Source organism: Bubalus kerabau, chromosome X (assembly GCF_029407905.1).
Source record: "Bubalus kerabau isolate K-KA32 ecotype Philippines breed swamp buffalo chromosome X, PCC_UOA_SB_1v2, whole genome shotgun sequence".
NCBI lineage: Eukaryota > Metazoa > Chordata > Mammalia > Artiodactyla > Bovidae > Bubalus > Bubalus kerabau.
Window position 1 is genome coordinate 17,953,663 of NC_073647.1, and position 25,059 is coordinate 17,978,721.

A 25,059-nucleotide genomic window follows, 5' to 3' on the forward strand; every position below is an offset into this window, starting at 1 on the left:
TGGGCAAGATACCTTTCTGTGCATCCGTTTCCTCCTTTATAAAACTGGGGTGATCATATTATTGACCACATATGGTTGTTTAAATGGATCAATGTACATAAAGCACTTAGAACAGAGTCTGGCATACAGTAGGTTCTGATTATGTGCTTCAGGCATCAGGGACTCCGAGGAGACTATTGTAGTGTTAGTCGCTCAGTCATGTCTGACTCTTTGTGACCCCATGGACTGTAGCCCACCAGGTTCCTCTGTCCATGGAATTCTCCAGGCAAGAATACTGGATTAGGTTGTCATTCGCTTCTCCAAGGGATCTTCCCAACCCAGGGATCAAACCCAGGTCCTGCTTTAAAGGTGGATTCTTTACCATCTGAACCACCAGGGAAGCCCCCTAGGAGACTGGTAACATTTAATTTCTTAACCTGGGTGGTGAGTTAATGAGTGTTAATTTTATAGTTATTCTTAAAATATATATTTTTCAGATTCTTTTCAATTACAGGTTATCTGTTTTATATTCATACTGTATTTTGCAACAAAAGTGTATCCTAAAAACAGTGAGAGAAGGGAGGTGAGAACGTAAACCCAGATGATGGAGGTCACATTGGGGAGAAGAACAGCGCTAAGGAGGCGGTATGTTAAAGAGGCGGGCAGAAGGGAGGGAGGGTTTCTCTTAGGGTTAGGGGGACATGAAGATGTTCTAGGTTGAGGAGAGAGGTCTGGGAGGTGTGAAAGACACAAGAGAGAGAGGAGGTGAAGGATGGTGTGAGGTCTGGAAGGCAGCAGGAGAGAAGAGATTAAGCCCTGGGGTAGGTGTTGCCCTTGGAAGGAAGAGGGCCACTTCTTTCTCCCAGGCCAGCAGAAAGGAAATAAGAACAGGTGATGTTGTTGCTAAGAGGGAGGGAGGAGGGAAAGTGAGGGCATCCTTGGCTTTGAGCTCCTCTGTGGATTGGAGAAGAGGCTGTCTCAGAGGGTGGAGGGGCAGCTGTGGGTTCAGGAGGTAAGAACAGCTTCTATGAAGAGCAGCTTCTAAGAAGAATAGAAAGAATTGCTGAGTGGTCTAGAAACAAGTAAAAGATGACTAGCCACACTGAGAACCCAGGTAAGGTTAGATTTTTCTTCCCTTGTTTCAGGAGGCTAGGCATGCCAGAGGTGTTGGATAAAACGGAGCCACTTTAGGTTAACATCTAGCAGGACAGAAAGCACCGTGTGCTCCAAGACCACTAGGGGGCAGCCTTTGGCTGGTCACTAGAGATGGGACGAAGTTTCCTGTCCTCACAGGGATCTGAGAGAGACCGCATCAGAACTAGGCTGGGGTGCCCTTGGAGATGATCCAGCTGGGCCTCCTCTTGATGAAGATGGGGAGATGGCAGCCAGGTAGGGCAGGGGACAGGTCTTGCCCAGGGGACACTGTGGCCACACTGGGATGAGAACTCAGGGCTTTGGACCACTAATCCCCCCTTCCTTCTGCAGTACCTGGCTGCCTCCTCTTCTCCAGTGTGTGGAAGGAGGGTGCTGGGCAAGGTATGGAGCAGCAGAGGCCTGAGTGCCAGAATTCTGTCCTAGTTCCCAATTTCCTCCGACCAGAGGACCCAATTTCCAGTTTATTCTGAATCCTTAGATGGTGGTTGAAAAGATGGTTATGGAAGGGCCTGTCAACCATGCCAGGACAGGAGTCTGAAGGTGCCAGGGGATGGACTGTACCCTGCGGTGCCAGCTGGCATTTCTCCGTCCTACTGTGTGGTTGTCTCAGCACCTTTCTCACTATGACATGGGGTGAAGTGGCCAGAGAACGCACACGGAGGTCAGTGTACACGTGTGCACTCGGCCCCCCGTTGCTGGTTGACAGATCAGCTAGTGTGCATAGCAGCTACTTGGCTGACTTGGAAACTACGCGTGCCCTGTAATTGCCTGTTGGCCAAACCAGCTCACTAAGTGACCGCCCGATGACTACTGCCTGGCCACATGGGACTAGCTGATGGCACAGTCTGCCTGGCCCACAGCCGCCATGCCTTGAACCTAGTAGGTGCTTGATCAGTGTTTGCTGACTGGTAGCTAGCCAGCTGGCCAGCTTACTGGCTATCTGCCTGCCTGTCTTTATCTATCTGATCATCTGTGCCGGCTGACCAGGCTCTGTTCTCTGGGGCCATACCTGGTGGATGTCATCCATTCCGTTGCTTGCAAACTCAAAGATCAGGTCACTGGGCTGCAGGGCAACAGCCATGCTGTCTTGTCAGAGAGCTGACTGTGGGGCCTGCAGGGCCCACTGGAGCCGCGGTGTTTCCTTGATGAAAAGATGCTATTCAGATACCTTGAGCCTAGCACCTACTCCTTGAGTCACAGTACAATAGGGGCTGTAGAGAACTGGAGTAGGCGGTGGCCTAACCCAGGTTCAAGGCTGCATGCTGGGCTGGGCCAAGCGCAGGAGCGACCTATGGAGAAGGGAGAGATGGGGGCAGTGAGCCAGTCACCTTCCTTGGGTCCTGTTCCCAGGACAGACTGCCGGAAGAGGGACAGCAGGAAAAGGGGAAGACAGTGGGAACAGAAGGGCTGAGCCTTGGTGCCAGTCGGGTCACGGGGACCTACACCTGAGCGGACCCCAAAGATACGTAGTCTCCCTCACTTACTGCCCTATGTGGACAAGATGAGACACAGCGGGACTTGGTGCACTCTCCGCCCTGAAGATTAATCCCCAGGGTGTGGCCATAGGGGAAGCCAGGGCAGCCCGAGTGGCCTTGTGGATGGAACGTGAAGAACCCCACAATTCCCTTGGCTGGGGAAAGGACCCCTGTGACGGATCTGGGGTGGGGATATCCCGGTGCACAGGATGGTCTTCTAGACTCTGCCTGACTTGGTCCACCTTGGGAGTAGGGGCCGCTTAGTTCTGAAGGGCAGAGTCCACAGAGGAAGTGATCTCTCACTATAAGGGTTGTGTTGTCAGAGCCAGTGACAGCGGATGGCACTCTCAGACTCGGCCACGCCTCCAGAGAGCCTGATGTCAGAGGGCCGGGGGGGCCACATGCCCTGCTCTAGTCACCACCCAGCCACCACCACCCGCTGGGGATGCCGGGCACAATGGCCTCTGTGCTGTATGTGGCTTGGGCTCTTGGTTTAGCTTTGGTTTCAGTTTCAAGAGTGAACTGTCACCCTGGGAGAGCCCCAGCTGGGGGAGGGGACCACAGGAACCTTCCCCATCCTCCAGGGCCAGCTCAGGGCCCCCTTTTCCAGGAAATCTGTCTGCTGCAGCCCACATGTCTCTCCTCTCCCAGAATGCCTCTGGCACTCATAGTCTGCACCTCTGGCGCTCACATGTCACTGGGCCTCTGATTGTTTCCTGTGCTCCCTGCCCTTCTCAAGTCGTCGGTGCCGCACCCGGCCTGGCTCCCAAAGCCCCAGCTCCCCTCCCACGCCCCTCCCACCAAAGCATTCTCAGCGTCTCCACCCTAACACTCAGGCTTCTCCATCTCCAGGTACCATGGCTCTGGCCTCGAGGGTTTGGCTTTGTGTGGTGTCCACATGTGTGTTGGTGTGGTGGGCCTATGATCGGCTTGGTTCAATCACGAGCACCTGAAGAACCAGCTCCATGCACCAGAGGAGGAGCCACACACTAGACCCCTGCCTCCTTGGCACTCCTTTGCCAGTGCCAGGGTGGCAAAACCTTCTCCTGGCCCAGGAAGAAATGAGGAACTTCAGAGAGGGGCAAAGGGGAGGAAAGGGAGGGGGACCATGGATGACCCTCCCAGATGACCACTCTCCCCCACAGAAGACACCCAGGCCTCTTCCACTTCCTTTCCGTTAGCCCACAGGGCTGACTCCGCCCTCTGCCCACCCCCACACTCACCCCCACACCTTGCCACCCACCCCCAACCAAAAAACTTTAAGTCATTCGACTCAACCTGGCAGGTCTGAGTTTCCCTTCGGGTGAATGAGAGGCCCAGCACAGCGAGGCTAGGACGGCCTTCCACCACTGGCGCCCACCCCACCCCACCTGCACATGACCCACGTGACCGGGTGTCTGTGGCCTCCCAGAGAGGCCTTCCAGGGCCATTTATGCTTGGAAGGTCTGTCTCCCCCAGCCAAAGCGCCCCAAGGCCTGCATTCCGCAGCTCCCGCCCTCCCACAGGCCGGCTGTCTGCCCCCAGGAAGCGTTCTCATACTAATCAAATGAAAGGTGATCACTTTCACCTAATCCCACTTTGTCTAAACATGAAACTCCTGTGTCTGCCCCTCTCCCTCCAAGGTCATTCCGCCATGGCCTTTCCCTGCAGGTTTGCTCATCGCTTTGGCTTCTCTTCGCAGATCAGTGTTTGATGTTTGTGAGCTCTCTGCCTGGGGAACTTCTGGGCGCCTTCCTTACCTCCCCCATTAGAAAGCCGCTTCGCTGAGGGCAGGGACGCCGGTGCTGCTCACTGATCAAGCTTAGCATGTGGTAGATGCCCAATGTGTGTTGGTGGAACGATCACATGAATGAATGACACTGGTCAATCGGTACCAGTGAGGTGGGGTGTGTTCTCTGGCCTGTGAGTATACGCATGTGTATACTGGGTGTGGGGTGGGTGTCCAGTGGTCTAGATTACAGGAAAGAGAGAAACTTGTGCCCTGTGTGTGTGCTATGTCTGTGTATTTTTGCATGGTAATTTACAACCAGGAGCAGGAGTTGGGGAGGGAGTTCCCTGTGGGTGTGCGAGCACACTGCAGATATATATGTATGTGCCGGGTGTGGGGACAAGTGCGTGAGAGCCTCTGTGTGTCAAAGGGCTTTGGTCCTGGTCGGGCCAGCAGAGCCACAAGCACAGTCGTCGGTTCCTCCTCCTCCAGGCCTGCCTTCCTGAGAATGGCAAGCTCGAGCTAATACTAGCTGCTGTCGGCTGGCAGAGGCTGGCTGTGGAGAAGTGGGCTGCGGCGGGGCCTAGCGGCCACCACCGCCCAGCCCCCTGACATGGAAAATTCAAAATCCTCTTGCTTCCCAGGGAGAGCATGCCAGAGCAGAATGTGTATGTGGCCCATGCATCCTAGGGGTGAGCCCCCAGGGCCCACTCTGCTAGGGGGGGTGTGGTAGGAGAGGGAAGGCAGCTCTGCACTAGACTGGATGGAGCCCTTAGCCATCAATGCAAAGAGAGATTTGAAATAAAAGAAAGGCAAATCCAGTTGCCTTCTTTAAGTATCAGCATATCTCAGTATCCAAATTCAGGATTCTTCAAGTCTGAAGCTAAGGTGAACTCTGTGTGTGTGTGTGTAGGGCGGGATTGGCTGTCCTACTCTCTTGGTCAAGGCTAAGAAAACTCTCCCTTCACCCTTATGGAACCTTCCAGTCCAGAAGGTTTCACCCTTCCCCCTTCAGATGTTTGAGGATTTGAAAGTGAGAGGTGGGGAGCAGTCATTTGCATGTTCACTCACTCTCCCCCAAGTCCCTCAAAATAACCTCCCTCTCCCAGGAACCTGAAACCAAAGAAGCCACCAGCACAGAAGGCCCGCCCTGCTGGAGGCCAGAGAGGCCCTCACAGGGGCTCCCCTCTCTGGCGTCCTCAGAGACGCTCTGGGACACAGACTCAGCTGCCTAGAGGCCTGGACACTGCCTTATCGGTGAGTGGGGGGCTAGGGAGGTCCACAAGGACCCTGGGCTCACCTGGTAACCCGTAGTAACCGATGCTGAGATCCTCCCACCCCACCCCTTCATTGCAAAGCTCAAAGCTGGCTCCAGTCAAAGTCCACGCCCAGAGTGGCAAGAGCTCTGCTCCCTTTGAGGCCACTGCAGTATCCCTAGCTCCCAGGGCCTGTCTTGCTTGGGCTGAAAGCAAAGCCTCTGTGAGAGCATATGGCTGGCCCCAGCTACTGAACGTGTGTGTGTGTGTGTGTGTGTGTGAACGTGTGTGTGTGCAGGCACACCACAGGAGGGAGCAAGCAAGCGAGGGCGCCCACATCCCGGGCTTGCAAATGCACACCTCTGGCTCTCTGTGGTTGTGACTGCATTTCAAAACCAAAATAGCAAAATAGAAGTGGTTTGGGCTGCTTCTGCGTCATCACAGCTGGGCCCCCTTCAGACCCTCTCTGGGGCTGTCACTGGAACACGTCAAGCGGTGTCCAGCACTCACCCATTGGGGCCTCCTCCACAGGAAACAGCCCCAATGTGAAAGCCACGTCCGCAGTCTCCGTGGAGCAAGTTTAAATCTACAGCCGCTCAGCCGAGCCAATGGCTCTCACAGAATCGCTAATAACACCCGTGGCATTTTCACACACGCCAGCAAACATGGGGGCCAGATGGTCAGCCAGGCCCGCAGAGCAGCGTTCTCACGTTCCTCGTCCTCTCACAGCCAGCCCTCACTCCTGAAATACCCCGTCCTCCCTGAAACCTTTCTGGAATTCTCTGGAAAGGAAGTGACAATTTCCTTCATGCCATTTCCCACTCCCTCAACACCCCTCCCCCACAACCACAAACAAAGTGGAAACTACCCCAGGAATAGCTGTACCCTCCACTTAAAAACAGCCCCTCCTCCGGCTAATAGTCATCAAGCAGCATATTTGCATGCGGCACCACGTGATCAGTGGCGTGTGTTTAAGAGACAGAAGTTCACACCCAGGGGTCCAGTCTGTAGCCATGGACCAAGCAGAAGTAGCCCAAGTGTGGGACTCCCCTACAATCTTGGTCCAACTAGGGCTGGACTCCAATCAGCCAGCCGAACCCCCCTCCTTGAGCAAAATGCCCAGTGAAGGGGGCCTTGCCACAGCGATTTTGTCAGCTTCTTCTCCTCTATTCCTGCCTTCTACCACCCCCTCCATCTGAGATGAAATCAGGAAGAGGGAGGGAAAAAAATAAATGTTTTGCAAGCTCTGTTGATTGGGGTTTCTCTGTGCTCATTTACAAGAAACCCAGTTTCCTTCCTTGGCCCTCGGTCACTGCCTGATTCCTCGTAGGGTTTGTCAGAGCTCTCACGGTGGGGCAGGCCTGGAGCTCTTCTCCCACTGTCCCTGCCCTTTGTCAGCTGCAAGCTTGCTCCTGCCTTCCCAGCCCCACAGCTGGCCCCATGGAGGGGCAGTTAAGGCTCCAGGCTGCAAGCACAGTGACGCATGCTCCTCTTTCTCCAGGAGACCCACCAGCCTTCTCCGGGCTGCATCCCAACAAGAGGTGGGCCCACAGAGAAGTCAGCCATCTTTCTGAGTTGTGCTTTCTGTCATCCTTAAAGTGGGTGAGGGCTGAGGGGAATCCGGGCCTAGTAGGGGCTCACCAGGCTGTCTCGGGTGAATGAAGATGGTGGTGGGAAAGTGCTTTGAAAATTAAAACACACTCATTCAGATGACAAGTTCCAGGTGACCTCCCAGAGACCAAAGGGGACTGGGGACCCCTTTAAGCTCCCAGAAGTGCCCCCATGGCTCTAGAACATAGGGTGGGCTGCAGGCTGCCAGCTGTCGCCTTGGAGGGGGCTGGCTCCTTTGCTAAGGTTGGGGGCCTTGCAGGAGGGACAGGCAGCTGTGGTTGGAGGGGTGCTCCCAGTCCCTTGTCCTCACCACCTCCACCCGGCCCCAGCCCTCTGGGTTGTGGTTATGTGGCAAGAAGAGCACTACAGAAGCCCCAGTAAGGGAGGAGAGGTGGGGGAAGGGTTATGTCAAAGAGAACCTATTTTCTCAGCTGCCCTGACTCCCAGGGGCCTGGCCTGAGAAGGCTGAAAGAGCACCCCCTGGAGGTGCCTGAAGCCACCACACCCTCATCTCCAGAGCTCCAGGAACCAGGAGGAGGCGGAGTACTCTGGGAAGGGGAAGAGAAGAACAAGTCAGTGATGGGGAGGACAGGCTGCAGGAACAAGGCCAAAGCCAAGTCTGAGGCAGCTCCTGAACCCCCAGGCGGGTGCACTGCCAGCAACAGCCTAGGTGAAGACCTCAGAAGTTTCTGCAAACTGTAAGGGCACAGGCGAGAAGCTTTGCCTTGGGGCTTAGGTAGGTCACCTTCTTCCTCTGTGAAATGGGGACACTCTCCCTAGCACAAAGGGTCGTCGTGGAAAGCCAGCAAGTTAACATAGGTGAAAGCTCTGTTACATTCCAAGTGTGTTTTTAGATTTCCGGGTCAGATTTGTGTTTTTCAGGCTGAGGTCATGCATTAAGCATTCATGATATCTCTACCTAGATGGACAGGAAGAAAGGGAAATGGAGGTAGTGGGATGAAATGGACACTGAGGGGGACATAACCAACAATTATCAAACATGGTAGAGAGCAGAAACAAGTTTGACTATGGGGAGGGTGTGTATGAGATTGGCTGGTGGGGGGACCACAGAGAAATCAGGAGGATGAGTGCATAGGCCTCGATCCAGAAAGCAACTGAAAGTCGCTGTTGATTCTTGAGCAAGGCAGGGGCACAAAACAAGAAGTTTTCTAGGAAGATCAGTTTGATCTGACTGAGTGGAGGAGATGGAAGGGGACCAGATGGGTGGCTGGAACCAAGGAGGTGACTTCCAGGTCCACCCTGAAGGGATAAAATGACAGAGGGTGGGGTCATATAGACTTGTAGAGACCCCAAGGTTGCAGCCAGTTCTTCCCATGAGAATGGTAAAAAGACAGAGATTAAGGCAGGAAGTATGGTAAGAACATGAGTTCAGTTCGGACATTTTGAAGTCGGGATGATCTTAAAAAAACCAGGATTAATGATGGAACAAAAGACAGCCCAGAGAGTCATTTTCTGCTAAACACACACATCTACACACATCCCCTGGCAGGAGGAGTTTCCATGAGCCTTCAGTGGCCAGAGGAACAGGCCTGGCCTGGTGAGGCTTGCATTCTGAACACTGTGGCAGGAAAGCCACATGTGCTGAACGGAAGATGCTCTGCCACCCGACCCCTGCCCCTAGGAAGTCTACCTGCTTCCATGGCAGCAGGGCGGGGCTTGGACAGACACACTGACCAGAGACTAATTAAAGTTACTAGTGGTTTTTTTTAGAAGCTGGGGCAATCTGTGAGTAGATACCAACAGGATATTAAGTCAGATAACTTTTATTGGAGGGACAGTGTTCTTTGTTGAGGTCCCTGCCAGCACGTGTCCTAGAAACAAATGCAGAGGCTCCCCGCTCAGATTGAGGGCTCCCCCAGTTGGGAGGGGCGGCTCCAGGTTGAGACCTGCTTTCTTCTAAATGCCTCCTTCCCCTGCGGGACACTTTCCAGGTGAGCAGAAGCAAGGGGCAGTCCAGCATCCAGTGCACAAGGGATAAAGTGGAAAAGAGCCCATGGGTGGGGGTAGGCAGGCAGGGAGGGCAGCTTGAGCCCCGGTGTCACTGTGAGCTCCTAGGACTCCTCCCCACACAACTGAAAGCCTCTCCTTGATTCAGTCTCAGGATGTGAACGTTAAAAAGGCCCTGAAAGATCAGCGCATCCATCCTTCCTGTCATCTGGCTGCAGGGTTCTCGAGGAAGAAGTGACTTGCTCAAGCTCACACAGCTAGTTGCTGTGACTCCTAGGTGACCTTTCTTCCTCTCCTCCTCACTGTCTCTAGGCAGCCTCAAAAGAGCCAACCCTTTCCTCCAGTGACAGACAGCAGCCTGAGACTCAGGGCTGGCAAACAACCAGGCCACACATGTGCAGAACACAGTTAACTCTTGCAATTATTTCCCCACCTCCGCGCCTTTGTTCACACCGTCCCCCAGGCCCGATATGCCCTTCCCCAATTTCTGCAGCTCCAATTCCCATCCAGAACTACAAATATCACACCCTGTTCAAAGCTCTACCTGCTCTCCCCTCACCTGACGAAGGCTCACCTCCCTCACCACCTCCTCTTCTTCATGCTTTACGTGCTAAATTCATGCCACCATCTGTTTTTGTGTGGTTGGTGAGCTAAGGATGGTTTTTACACTTTGTTTTAATGATTGGGGGGAAAAAGTCAAAAGAAGAATGATATTTCATGCCACAGGAGTATTATATGAAGTTCAAATTTCAGTGTCCACAAAGAAAGTTTTATTGACACGCAGCTACACGCATTCGTTTATGTGTTGTCTGGGTGGGTTTTGCATCATGAGTTGTTGTGACCGAGTTCCCATGGGCCATAAAGCCTACATGATTTACTGTGTGGTCCTTTGAAAGAAAAGTTTGCTGACTCCTGGACTAAAGGCTTCACTCCCCTTCAGAGGGAATACATTCATCAAGTTCCTTTCAGAGAAGAATGTCACAGACTCAGAGGTGCCTGGAGGGAGCCGTGGAACATCAAATACAAACTCTAGATTTTCATCAGAATGTTCTGGCCCACGATGTGACCTTGAGTAAGTCACTTTTGCTTTGTGGATCTCAGTTTCCTCAGCCGCACAACAAGGGGGGGATGGGGTGGAGGGGGGTGGGGGGGTTGGCCGGCATGGCCTCAGGCCCTTTCTGGCCCTGTGATTTAGAGACTCAGCAGTGTCCTGCATGTCCAACTCACATACTTTTGAGCAGGCACCATTCTGATCATTTTCTCTCAGAACAAGACCTCACAGAAGGCGCCCCTCCTCAGCTGTGGTTTTCCCTACCATGTGGGTCCCCTCATTTATACCCACCTGTCCCCCCGACCCTTCCCTTCTGCAGCCCTTCTCTCTGAATTCTTCTCCCTTCAAAATGAAGATGGCCTCCTCTGAGGAAGCACCCCCAGCTCAGTGGTCCAGGAGCTTCTACTGCAGGGGTAGGGGTGGGTAGAGGAAGGGAGAGAGGGACTCTCAGCTCTCCTTGGCTCCCAGAGCCCACAGCAGACAGGCAGGAGACAGGGCCAGCCCTCCCCGCACCCCTGCTCTGCCAGAGGAAACAGCCCCTCTCTGCCACTTCCTGTCCCAGGGGTTTCAGCAGTTTCCCCTTCAGGGCCTGCTGGCCCTCCCAGCCCCGCCCCTGCCCCACACAGGTCAGAGAGTGCAGAGAAGGGAGGGGCACTGCAAGTGAGTGGGGACAATCCCTCACAGGAAGGCTGAGGAGACAGTTGTCTACACAAGGGGACGCCCCAGCAGCTCTTCTGCCACCCTGTTTGGGCCAGGAGAGCCAGGACCTGGGTAGGAGGTGGAGTGCCTCCATAAACCCTCTCCTGTTAGCAGATACGTAGACATGAGCTCATCACTTCACCTGGTGATCACCTCAGGGAGCAGAGTGCGCCTGCTGGGTAAAAGACTGGGCTGTAAATGCTGAGGTCAATGTCCACCTGGGCTGAGGGCTAGCCCTGGGCGGCTTCACATGCAGAGACGTGTTGAAGCAAGAATGCCTGGGGAAACCAGGCCAACCACAGGGGTTATTTCGGAGGAGCAGGTGACACTGAAATGAATGGCACATCATAACTTTGCATGATTTTGTCCCTAGCACTGAGGGACAGAGGCAAAAATGGAGAGCAAAGTATTCTATTACATGTGAGTCAAGGGTGGTGGCATTTTCTAGGTGATGGAACAGGAAGCTATCACATTCCATGGCCACTGCTGATTTGGTGTGGTGACTTCTACTTGTAAATGCCTCCCAGTTGCCTTTGCAAGGTGGTGCTCCTAGCAGTGGGGCTGGATGCCCACAAGGGACCAGGGCAGGTGACCCAAGGCCATGGGTCAGAGGAGCAGTAGCCGCCTGAGGCTCTGCACGTCTGCCCAGTTGTTAGTTCTCCTGAAGACAGGTTAGAAGTACATGACAATGGTTCTAGAAGCCTCAGTGCTTGGGATGAGGTCCTCATAGTGGGTAGATGCAACGATCTCAGCCCCCTGTGGTAATATTGTTCCATGAGGTTCAAGTAGCAGTGAGCAGAGCTAAGGAGACCCATAGAAATGGTGGCTCTGAGAAGACCAACAAAAATGGATTGGAAGATGGTCTTGCTACCTCCCTCGGCTGAGAGATCATCTTCTTGGGCTTTTGACCAAGAGTCCAGACCAAGCAGGCCTCCTGTCAAGGCAGCAATCTGGCTTTGCCCTCTGCCCTCTCCCTCTATGCCTCCAGGGCCAAAAAGAGCCAGCACCCCTGCCATAGGACCCATCGCCCGTGAGGGGACTGCCTGCTCCGCCCCGCGAGTTGGAGTGAATACTGCTTCACAGCTGGTATGGAAGATGCCAAGGAAGCATCAGAGACAACATCTGGATGTGCACCTGGGCCCCTGCCAGCCCCTCCCTACATCTGCAGTGCAAACCCAGGGCCAGGGCTTGGTTACGAGCCCAACTCAGAACTGGTGGCACGTGTTTGGAAAGCTCATCTGACTGAGCGGAGGAGGTGGAAGCGCTTGAGATCGCTGCCAGCTGAGGGCCAGTGCTTGCGGGGTTGGCACCAATCTGAGCTAGGGCTGGGCCCAGGGTGGTGGGTGTGGCCACCATGGCCTCGGCCGTGGACCTGTGGCAGGAGGGGCAGGGGGGCATGGGTACTTGTTTAAAGCGGGCAAGGTTTTCCTTTTGCGCCCTCGGATATCACTCCAGGCTGCTTCCTCTGCTTCTGGGGCAGGGGACCAAAGAGTAACCATTACAGGGAGACAGGACAGCACAGATTTACATCTACTGGGTATGAGCGTGGGCTTGATGTCACGCCAGGCACTTTCCATAGGCTATCTGTTTTCATTCTTACAACATCCCAAAGTAGCTAGTCGCTGGCAGAGCCCAGGTTTGAAGCCAGGTTTATTTCCAACTACTGTGGTCTTTGAACTTTGTTTTCAGTTACATGTACTTTGGTAGTAATCCTGTTTTAATAGTTCCATTTTACAAACAGCACAAGTGAGACCTAGCAAAGATGAGGTAACATGACCAGTGTCACACTGCCTGTCAAGAATTGAGGCAGAACTCAAACCCAGGTCTGTGTGACCTCAATGTCTGTGCTCTTCCCATGCAGCCCCATGCTGGCGATCATCTGCTCAGAGTCCTAATTCTACACCCAGGGTTGAAGGCTCAGAGCCCCTGTAAGATCCTTCAACTAAGGCTTCCCATGTCCCAGTCCCTTTCAGGCTCCATGTGATAGGTGAAACCTAATTCCCTGGGCAAAGATGCACCCAAATGGAGATGAGTTGAGCCCCTGTGGAGGATAAGTACTGTGGAGTAGGAGTGATGAAGTTTCTGGTGATGAAGGAGTCTGCCTCTATTCCTGTACCTTAGGAGCCTCTTTCCAGAAGGCTCCTGGCTCCAGACCCGGAGTGGCCTAGGCATGGTCCCTGCCCCATAAATACACACTGGCTCTCAACTTACACATAATTTAAGTCTGGGTTCTTATCTCAGGGTGTTGGTTCACATGTTTACTCAAATATTTATGGAAAGTCAGAGCTGAACACCTCATAGGTGCCAGGTCTGTGGCCTGGGGCCTATCGTTGGGCCCACCCTATTCTCTGCGGTAAGGTCTATTCGCATGTAAGTCCCCCCAGTAAGCTGGGTTAGCGCATCTGCCTAAACGATATTGCTGGGGTTTTTTCCCCTCAAAACACTTCTATAGGAAGTGTCTCTTCAAAATTGAGGCTCAGAGGTTGGGGGAAAAGGGTGAGTGACTGCTACTGTGTATAGTTTCTTTATGGGGTGATGAAGACAGAACTGCTCAGACCACACTCCAGGTCTTCTTACTTCTGACTCCAAGGCTCCCTTCCTCCCATCAGCCTCCCCATAACCCTGAGCAACCATAACTGCTGAAGTTTGGCGAGTGTGCAAGGCAGCATGAGGCATGGTGGCGGGGTCTTAAGCAACATGGTAGGAGTAGAAAATGCTCTAGAGCTGGGCCTTTAACCTAGGTCTCCATGAGCATGGCCAGGTCCCTGCCCTTCTCTGAACCCCAGCATCCCCATCTGTTAAGTGAGGTGGGTGAATTTGGTCTTCCTTCACAAAAGGCTCCACCAGCTCTGACCCTTTGCGGTTCTCATTATAAAGCACTGCAGTATGGAAGAGACTGGCATGTCCGATACCGGATTTTTCTTGGAGTGCTGCAGGGAGCTAGCTAGCTGCGACTAGGTGTTCCAGCTGATGCTCCTCACAGGCATGGTGACAAGCAGGACTTTCCCGCGAAAGTCACAAGCTCTCTGAGGATTCCGCAGCTCGGTTTCTCTATGGGGGGATGGGGGTGGCTTGGACCTGATTTCACTCCTCCCCACCCGCTGCCCCTGCCCACCGGCGGTGCTAGGTGGTAGAATAACCCTTCATGAGACCCTCTGATCACATCCTTTGGAGATGTCGTGAACCATGTTCTTGGCCGAGCGCCCAGGCCACCCCCAGTTAGCGCGGAGCTTGCCTCCGCGGTGGAGGGAGCGATCGCTGCTGGCCACCAATCTAGTCCCCGCTGGACAGGATGTTTCCACATCAAGCCCCACTTCCTGCAGCTAGGCCTGGGCTCCGGTTTCCCCCTTCTCCTGCCATCTGGTCGCCTGCCCTCTGCCCCTTCCTCTTGCTGGGTGTTTACAGGCTGCCTTATCAGCCTGGGGAATCTGGGCCTCACCCAGTAGGCTGCCCCGCCCCGCCCGGCGCAGCCGCCCCGCCCAGGGCCCTACCTGCTGTGGTTTCGTCACTCCAGGCCGGCACCCCCCTCATTCCCTCCCCACCGCAGGCAGGCCGGGGTGTGGATGAAGCCTTGCGGCCTCCCAGAGTGAAACCTGAATATTCATAGCGAGCCGTCCACTTGGTCCAGGCATTCTCTCTCTATTACCACGGTCTCTATCTGCAGGCTGTGGGGATAGAAATGGGGCCCTCGGGCTGCAGAGGAGGCCAAGTTTGGCCTGGACAGATTCCACCGACAGCTCTTCTGTTCTCAGCCACCCAGAAATAAGCGGTGCGGGGTGGGGAGCAGCACGAGGGTGGAAGGCTCTGAGGCTGTTTTGTTTTTAACTGAAGAGTACTCCAAGTTCCAGGTGAGGCCGGGGAGGCGGGAAGGCTAGGGAAACTGTGGGCACAGACTTGAGGGCCTCCTGGGTTCCGCTGTTGTCTCCAGCCCACCCAAAGGCTAGGATGAGGCCTGAGCTAACCACTGAGCAGGTCCGATGACTTCCCCTCAGAGTACAACGGCTTAGATTTTTCCATTAAATGAGTTTGAATCAAGGAAGGAGACAGTGGGGGCACTGGGTGAATGAGCATGCAGGAGGTGATGGATTTCTTTTCCAGCACTTTGGGCTAAAACCTTGAAACTTCAAGTTCTGACCTGTCCCTAGGCAGCTCCCACAGGGACAGAGCCTGCTTGCTAAAGCTGACCAATCCTGACAGCCAGAATCAAAGCCACAATCCAAACCCGGATCCTCCCTCATCTTTCGGTTGCTTCACTGAGAAGTCAATTAAAATATGTTCAGGCGGTAGATTGCGGGCATTCACAGTATAGAAAAAAAATGCCATACTTCAAAGAACTTTTATGAAACTGTGTTTTTCTAGGTCTCTGAGATAGAATTTAATAGTTTGGGGCACTTGGGTGGGAAAGTTTGGAAAAACTCTGCTCAGGCAATTTTGCCATTAATGGGCTATGTAACCACAGGCATGCCATGTCACATGGCTCTCACAGCCCCGGGCTTCCCCCGCCCCCTCCACCATAGATTTCATGCTACTCAGAGCTTCTCACAAGCTTACTGACCCTAGTAGCAGTCAGGGCTCCACAGGTCATCCCACCTCCCCAGGAACAGCTTCCCACCACTCAAAAATAATAAACCATTTAGTGTTAATGTGTTAATGGGTGATACTGGGTTAATGTGTCACCTCTCTCCTCAACACATTTTCATTTTAAAAGGCCATCTGGAGCTACCCTGCTTTAACCTAAGGAATGGCTCTGCAGGTTAATAGGGGGGCAGGTGAGCGAAAGAGTGTTTCTTGCTGACTCTGCCTCCCGTCATACCATTAACCCTGGAGCAGGCCTTCCCCATCACCTCCCCATGCCTGTAGTTTCTGTTGGGAAGCTGTATAGAGGGGATGTGAAAGTCTTTGAAAAGCTAACCAGGCCTGGGGCAGCAGAAAGCCCATTTGACTGGGCATGAGGAAGAGTAAGTTCCAGTCAGGGCCCTGCCTCTGCTGAGCTCCTCCCCCAGCCTCTGAGCCGGCACCAGCTCCTACTCCAGGGCACACATTTAGATCTATGGCTGTGGCCACACCAGCCATGCTCAGCAGGGCCTTACAGTCCAAGCTCATCTGCTTGGTTTCCAAAGGTCTTTCACAGTCTGACCCCACCCTACCTACTCAGCCTCATTTCCCATGATTTCCCAACTCAAGCCTGGGCTTCAAGCCCAGTGGTCTCCTCATGGTCCCCTGAGGGAACATTCCAGGCTCATTCACGGAGTTTCTCAGGCCTGCCAGGCCCTTGCTGCTCTGTTTTAGTTAATCAAACAGTGCCCATCCAGCAAGGTCCCAACCAAGTTCCCCAAATCCATGGAGCTGGTTTTGCCCTGATAACTAGCGCCCACACCCATGGGGCCCCCTTCTAAACTCCCAGAGCCCTTAAATTCCACCACAAGATCTCTTAATCCCAGGCAATCTCGAATTTCTCTTTAATTATTTCATGTGTATGTCTTATTTCCCCAACAGGCTGTAAAATTCATGGGATCAAGGTCTATTTTATCTTCTCCTGACTCTAACACAGGTCTGGGCATTCATGAACTAAGCCCATGTAAATTCTCAGCCCAAGTGAAATCTCTGGAATAGAGACCCTGAATCCTGCTAGATCTGAGGGCTATAGTCTAGGGGTGGGGACAAGAATAGAATTAGGGAACAAAGGTCCCCAGGCTTAAATATTACTTGTCTTCTCTTGCTTCAGGCCTCTACTAAGGAAAACACATACCAGCTAGAGTCATTTATTCCAAACATCATCAAGAGGGCAGTTAATCAATCAGGTCATCATCAAAGCACTCTCTCTTTGTACAAACCACAGTGTTTCTACCCCGTGAATATTGGGTGCTGGTCTGATCACTGAACCCTCGGGAAAGACTTCAAAACACTGGATCAGTTCTAAGAGCTAAAATGATTCAAGAGAATGGGATTCAAGGATAACTTTTTTTAAAAGAGGCCTTTTGTTTGCTAGACAGACAAGGTTGAAAAGGGATATGACTGGCATCTAGAAAATGATAATCATGGAACACTGCACCAAAAATAGGTATAAACGAAGGGCAAATAATAAATGGTCCTATTTTGCAAATGCATGGTAAGGTTAAGGAACTCTTTACTGAAGGATATCAATGACAAGATTAGGCATCTTCTGAAAATGACAGTAGCATCAGGCTCATCCATGATTATAAAATAAGATCATAATAGCTAAACATATCTGTTATAACAATTAATGTAAATAGAATAAATTCTCAAGTATTAAAAGAATATGATATTATAAATAATCCATAAGGATACATTGCACAGCACAGGGAATATAGCCAGTATTTTATAATAACTCTAAATAGCATACAACTTTTAAAAATTGTGAATCACTATGTTGTACATCTGAAACTTATATGCAACCCACTCCAGTATTCTTGCCTGGAAAATTCCATGGACACAGGGGCCTGGCAGGCTACAGTCCATGTGGTGCAGAAGAGTCAGACACAACTTAGTGACTAAACAACAACAATATATCAATGAAAAATTATATTGACAATCTGATTCTAAAATTCATATGGAATTGCAAGTGACTTAGAATAGGCAAAACAACTTTGGTTTCTTCGTACTTTTTTTTTTTTTTTTTTGGCTGTGCCATGCAGAATGTGGAATCCTAGTTCCTCAACCAGGGATTGAACTCACGACCCCTCCATTGAAAGCTCGGAGTCTTAACCACGGGACTGCCAGGGAAGTCCCAAAAACAACTTGGATAAAGAACAAAGTTGGGGGACTAATACTATCTGATTTTGAGAATGATTATAAAGGCTACAGTAGTCAAAACAATTGGTACTGGCATAAAGATAAACAAATAGATCAACAGAATATAGAGTCCAGAAATAAGCTTACGTAAGCTGGATGAAAGGACAACTGTATTAGACTAATGATAGCTTTTTCAACAAGTGATGCTGGAATAACTGGATACCCATATTTTAAAAGAAATCAAATGGATTTCTACGGCCCACCATAGAGAAAAATTAACTTGAAATTGATCAAAGACCAAAATGTAAAACCTAAATCTATAAAACTTCTAAAAGAAACTGTAAGACAAAATATTTGTGACCTAGGGCTAAGTAAAGCATTCCAAGATACAACACCAAAAGCATGATCCATAAAAGTCAAAATTGACTGGACGTTATCAAAATTGAAAACTTCTGCTCTTCACTGTGAAGTGAATGAAAAGATAAGGCACATACTCAGACAAACTCTTTGCAAAGCATGTATCTGATAAAGGTCTCCTACCTAGACTATATGAAGAATTCTCAAAACTCAACTACAAGAAAACAAAAAAGTCAATTAAAAATGGGCAGAAAATTGAACAGATACATTACCAAAGTAGATATATAGATGACAAATAACAACATGAAAAGATGTTCTACGTCATCAGTCATTAGGGAAGTACAAATTGAAACCACAATGAGATACCACTGCACACCTATTAGAATAACTAAAATTTTAAGACTGCCCACACCAAATGTTAGCAAGGATGTGGAACAAATGGAATTTTAATAAATTGCTGATGAACTGTAAAATGGTACAATGACTTTGGAAAACAGATTGATAGTTTCTTAAAAAGTTGAACCTACAACTACTGTATGATCCAGCCGTTCCACTCCTAGGTATTTGACCAAGAGAAAAAGACATATAGCCATAGAAAGATTTGTACAAAGAAGTTCACTGAAGCTTTGCTTGTAATAGCCAAAAACTAGAAAAAAATCAAAACAACCACCAAATGTCCATCAACTGATGAACAGATCAACAGTATATGGTATTGTCCAGACAATGAAATTCTACTTAGCAATAAAAGAATGAAATATTGATGTAGAAAACAACATGGATGGATCTTAAAATAAATGTGCTGGATGAAAGAAGCCAAAGAAGGAGAGAATACATTTGATATGATTCCACTTACATAAAACTCTAGGAAACGCAAACTATTACAATGAGTACTGAATAAGCCCGAGAACTCAAATGCACAGTGTAGTAAATGTAAACAACAATATTGTATTAACAATCATCAAACTTGGTAAGAGACTAGAACTTAATCATTCCAATTACTAAATAGAGAGGATAATTCCGCAACGATAGAACTGCTCATTATCACTATGATATATAATCATATCAAATTACCATGTTGTACACCTTAACTTTACACAATGTTATGTCAAATACAGACGGTCCGCAACTTAATGATGGTTCACTCGAGACTTTTCAACTCTACAATGGCATAAAAACGTTACACATTCAGTAGAAACCCTACTTCAAATTTTGAATTTTGATCTTCTGTGATCATAAGGGTAAACAACCAATATACTTACAGCCATTCTGTACCCAGACAACCATTCTGTTTTTCACTTTCAGTACAGTATTCAATACATTACATGAGCTACTCAACACTAATACTCTGGCCACCTGATGCGAAGAGCCAGCTCATTGGAAGAGACCCTGATGCTGGGAAAGATTGTGAGCAGGAGGAGAAGGGGGTGACAGAGATGAGATGGTTGGATAGCATCACCAACTCAGTGGACATGGCTTTGAGCAAACTCTGGGAGATAGTGATGGACAGAGGAGCCTGGCACGCTGCAGTCCATGGGGTCATGAAGAGTCAGACACAACCTAGCGACTCAACGACAACAGTATTCAATAAATTACATGAGATATTCAACACTTTATCATAAAATAAGCTTTGTGTTAGATGAATTTGCCCAACTGTAATTTAATATAAGTATTCTGAGCACATTTAATGTAAGCTATGCTAAGCTAGTGGAGAAGGCAATGGCACCCCACTCCAGTACTCTTGCCTGGAAAATCCCATGGATGGAGGAGCCTGGTGGGCTGCAGCCCGTGGGGTCGCACAGAGTCGGACACGACTGAAGCGACTTAGCAGCAGCAGCAGCAGGCTAAGCTATGGCACTCAGCAGGTTAGGTGTATTAGATGTGTTTTCAACTTCCGACTGGTTTATCAGGATGTAACTTTATCATAAGCCAAAGAAGATCTGTACATTTCAATTAAAAAATGCATACTAATCGACAGTCACATAAAGTAGATAAGTAGATAAGTAGTTGCTCAGGATGAGAAAGAGGGATCGCAAAGGGGTGCAAGGAAACTCTTGGGGGTGATTAGTTTCATGAGTATATACATATGTCAAATATTATCAAAGCGCACACTTTAAATATGTGCAGTTTATTGTGTGCCAACATTGCCTCAATAAAACTGTAAAAGAGAAAGAAAAAGGTCCTCAGATTGGGTAAAATAACAACAGCAGCATTTACTATGTAATTTTAGCAAATAGTATTATTGCATAATTTAACTATGCAGTAATATCGTATGACAGCAGTGAAGACAAAAGAAGCAAGAATACACATCTTTCCTGGAAAACACATTCCTTGGTGCCACCCGTGGAGACGAATTCTGAACCTGGGAAGTTACTGAGTGTGCCGACTCAAATGTGTTTTGTTGTTTTATCTTTGGCTCGCTCCCATGCCTGCTTCATTGTCCCACCGAGCCTGGAAGCCCCCTAGAGCTCAGCCCATGTGCTCTTTCCTCCTTTGAAATGCCCTCTCACCTCCAGGAAGCCTTCCCCAATTAAGCTGAGGAGGGAGAAGAAAGATCTTCCTCTAGGTATGCCCTCCTTGAACCGATTATTACCTATTCTCCAAACCTTAAGTGCCACAGGCTTGTTGGCACTTCAGCTCTTGCCTGCTGTGAAGCTAAGTGCATGTGTATGACCAGAGCTCCAGAATCAGGTTTAGATTTGCCTGGGCCTACCGTGTTTTTTTTAGGATCAGGGTGGCGCCAAGAAAGTGGTCACTTAATGAGACAGGTGTTTTCTGTGCATGGATTCTCACAAAATCAGCAGAGCTAAACTAGCCTCTCTGGGGGCATTATGGAAAAAAGGCATTATCTGCTAAATCTATGTCTTAAGTACCTCCTTGTTGTCAGGTCATCAGGAATCTGGGGAGGTTAAGACTAATTGCCCACTCTCCCATCCCTCAAGGCCTAGGGGCGGGGACCAAGGGACAGAATGAAGTGGCTCAGGGGTGGTTCAAGGGTGGTCTAGGGCCTCCTGCTCCTGTGGGTGGCCACAGGCACCTCAAGCAAACGCAACCCATTTGCGAGCAGATGAAACCTCCAAGTTATTTTCTGGGAGGCCTTTGGAATGGGAATGGCCTCCCAGCCCCCCAGGAACTCTTCTGGGCAAAGGCAGGGTCCCAGCCCCAACCCAAGGCCTCAGTTCTAGTGAAAGAAGGGAGAAAGTGAGCAGTGGTTGGCCAGTTGGCTCCCAGAATTCTACACTCAGTAGGGTAAGAACAAGAAACTGCTGCTGCTGCTGCTGCTAAGTCGCTTCAGTCGTGTCCGACTCTGTGAGACCCCAGAGACGGCAGCCCACCAGGCTCCGCCGTCCCGGGGATTCTCCAGGCAAGAACACTGGAGTGGGTTGCCATTTCCTTCTCCAATGAGTGAAAGTGAAGTTGCTCAGTCGTGTCCGACTCGTAGTGACCCCATGGACTGCAGCCCACCAGGCTCCTCCGTCCATGGAATTTTCCAGGCAAGAGTACTGGAGTGGGGTGCCATTGCCTTCTCTGAAGAACAACAAACTGATGATTGCTAAATACTTGCCAGGGGTGGAACATGAGGCCTCCTCTCAAAGGAACAAATTCACTCTTATTCCTGCAGCGAATGAATATCGAGATGAACATGGTGACGAGATAAAGATGGCAAAGTTAATAAAAATGTTCAAGACTTGATTTCTGCTCTTTACTACAGCACTGCCTGTAGTAAAGAGAAAGATTTTATTCTGATTTTTTTTAAATCAGAAAGATTTTACTACAAACACACACACACATCTTTTTCCACATCCCTCTTTATCTAGTATGATGGCAGAGTTAACAAAAAGTTAGCAGAAAGATGTAGAAAATCTCCCTCTTGCTTTTATGAATGAGCATCGCGTTCCCTGCCAGCACTGCCAGAGAAGCAGTTGATCCCTGGAGCCTGGTAAAGTCAAGGGTGTGGGAGGAGGAAACGATAAGAACAACAACAACAATAATAATAGCCACAGAATAATAGCAGCTCACACTTACTGGGTGGTTTCCGTGTGCCAGGCATCATGCAAAGTGCTTTACAGGCATTATTTCATTTAACCCTCACTGCAACCCTGGGAGAGTGATTACGTGATCAGTCCACAGTCACACAGCCAGTAAGTGACAGGCCTGGGATATGAATGCAGAGAGCCTGTGCTCTTCCTCCTCGGGACAATACCACACAATAGCATTCTTGAGAAGAATACAGGGCTTGACTGGAAGAGGAAGGGAGCTTCGGGAAGGGCAGGTGGAGTGAGAAGTGGGAAATGGCAGCACTGGGACCTAGGGCAAAGCTTCCTCAGTCTGGGCAAGTTGTTTAACCTCTTTCTTCTTGTTGGTCTGGCTGAGAAATGTTCTGGCACTTTCCCTGGTCAACCCTCCTGCATCTGCCAGGGAAAGTGCCGCTCCCTGCCGCTTGACCCTCCTCATCACCCTGCGTGAGGAGGCTGGGTAAGGTCTCTGCCAAGAAACTCACCTTAGGACACAGTTTCCCCAGATGAGAAGTCAGGGTACTCTGGTGTGTCTCTATGGTTTTGCAATGTGCTGGGGAGGGCGCATGTCCAGAGGGCAGAGAGAGGAAGACTGATGCCTGGGGTGGGGAGGGGGTGGTATACATGTGTCCAGCTGTTTTCATCCAGTTAAATCTAACAAGGATCAAGTCTCCTCGGCGTGTCCAGCCAGGAGAGACGCAAAAGTCACAGAACAACTAACGGCTAGTCCTTGCCCTTGCCCAGGGGGTCCGGACAGAAACATGTGGGACTCTCTAGACCTTTTAGCTCTTGGCTGGCTGAGAAAATGAAAATCTCCATCCTCTACCTGAACCTCTGGGCTCCCAGAGAAATCCCAGGACGCTGGGGAAAGTGAGACTCAACCAGTCGGTGCTGGTTGTGCACACCGTGGTAGGGCAGTCATCCTGTCCCTTTGCTGCCCTCCACCTCTTTTCCTCCTCTCTCCCCTCCAGGGCCTGTGTGTGGTGAGGGGAAGTTCAAAATGAAATCCCCTCCGCCTGGGAAAGCCTGGCCACCCTTTGTGTCTCATCCATCCGCGCTGGGCCCTCCACTTTGTGTATCTCCTGGAGTGGAGCTCGGGCTTTGCACTGAGCCACCCACATTGGCTGTCCTGATCTTTTATGTGACACACATGTCCCAAATGATTACCGAGGCTTCAAAGGTCAGTATGTAGCCAGGGAAGAGAAAGGCGGCTTTTCTCCCTTTTCTGCCTAGCTGGATCTCCCCCACAGTGCCCCACCCCTTCAAGGTCTAGCTCAGAGCCGAGGCCGCACAAAGCCTGTCCTCGCTCTTCCTCCAGCTGCTGCTGATCTCTGAGCCAGGCCACCTCTGGCCCCTGCTCCAAGGAGCACAATTTAGCACCTGACCAGCCACAGTCCTGGCAGCTTGTCCTCACCTCGGATTGTTTTCAATGTCTTAGTCATCTCCTGCCACCCTCTTCCCTTGTCTCCCCCACAGCGCCTAGCAAGGCTTGGGCACACAGTAGGTGTTAATAAATGTCTGTTGAATTGAAACTCAGCGGCTCCTATGAGGTCAGAACCGTCATAAGCACCCCGACCAGCAGTTCCTTGGCAACCGGCACTGGGGTCCAAGCTACAGGGCATGAGTGGAGAGGCCGCTATTACAGGCCACACAAGACTCAGCAGCTGGAGATTTGCAGGCAGGTTGGTGTTGATGAGAAAAGCCCCTGACCCTTAGGAAAGCGCCCATGGGATTCTGGGTACCTTGTGTGAGTTTCTTTTCTCCCCTGCAGAACTAGTTTTCAGTCTGAGAACCACAAAGGGAATAAATTGGCAGTGATGCCAGAAACCTCTTTGCAGCTTAGAAATCCTGGAGAGAGAACCAAGCCTGGGTTGGGGTCAGGCCCAAGACTGAAGGAAGAAGGCTGCCCAAGGCCCTTCTGAGCTTGGTGGGGGATCCCAGGGTGGGGGCTAGGGGCATAGCAAGTAGGGGGGTTAGAGGGGCATCTGGGGGTGGCCCTAAGTAATGCCATCCTGTCCTGGAACCCAACAAATCACAGCACTAGATGCTTGCCACCTGTGGTCCACACAGGAATTGGGTCTCCTTGTCCCTCTTGTTCACCCAAATCTCAGGGCAGGCCTCTGTCCAGGGGTAGAATCCTGACCAGAACCCAGCCTGGGTCCCCAGACATGGAGAAGCCTCCAAGTCTGGGGTAACTGGCTCCCCACACGGGCTTTGAATTATGGTTATTTATATAGATGACCTAGCCATCCTCTCCGGTCTTCTCCCACATCCCCCACCCTGACTCTGGCCCACACTGGAAGGTACACACAGTTCACAGTGGTGTCTTCTTCACCTCTGCATTCCCCTCGCTCATAGCTCAGTGGGTAAAGAATCCACCTGCAATGCAGGAGACCTGGGTTCAATCCCTGGGTTGGGAAGATCCCCTGGAGAAGGGAAAGGCTACCACTCCAGTATTCTGGCCTGGAGAATTCCATGGACTGTATAGTCCATGGGGTTGCAAAGAGTCGCACACGACTGAGTGACTTTCACTTTCACTTTTTACTTTCAGTGCTGGGACTGGTTCTCAGCAAATGCTTGCTGAGTTAAATCTGAGTTTTAGGCCCCATATTAGACAATACCATAAGGTTAGCTTGCACTTATGGTTCTAAATAAACAGCTTATGTGTTTTGACGTATTTGATCCTTGGCAAAACCTTATGAGGTAGGTCTGATTTGACAGATGAGGAAACTGAGGCATACAATTAAATGGGATCACACAGTTAGTAAATAACAGAACCGGGATTTAGACCCAGACAGTCTGGCTCTAGGGATTGGAGGCAAAATGAAAATGTTGAGGGGAGAGAAGGGGGTTGGCAAGGACCAAGGCCAAACTTCTGTGCAGGGATTTCCCTGGGAAAGCAATCCCCTCAGCCTGTGTCTGGCTGGGCCTCTCAGGGAGGCCCTGAATTTTGCAGGCTAGGAACATTTTGGACATCCCATTAATCAGGCCCATGAATGAGAGGTCACAACACCCTCATTTTGAGATTCCAATA

General features: G+C 50.6%; 1 protein-coding gene across 3 annotated transcripts in view; it reads right to left on the minus strand.

Moving 5' to 3' along the window:
- The window catches only part of ELF4 (E74 like ETS transcription factor 4), a 38,057-nt gene that overhangs the window by 10,668 nt on the left and 2,330 nt on the right, over positions 1-25,059 (minus strand). For 2 of the 3 annotated variants that reach the window (XM_055563540.1, XM_055563539.1), the window contains one exon: positions 2,144-2,423. The exons of the other annotated variant lie outside the window; for it this stretch is intronic. In XM_055563540.1, coding sequence (XP_055419515.1) covers positions 2,144-2,215 — 72 coding nt within the window. In that variant the 5' untranslated portion in view covers positions 2,216-2,423. The remainder of the gene's footprint in view (positions 1-2,143; positions 2,424-25,059) is intronic. 3 annotated transcript variants of the gene reach the window in all.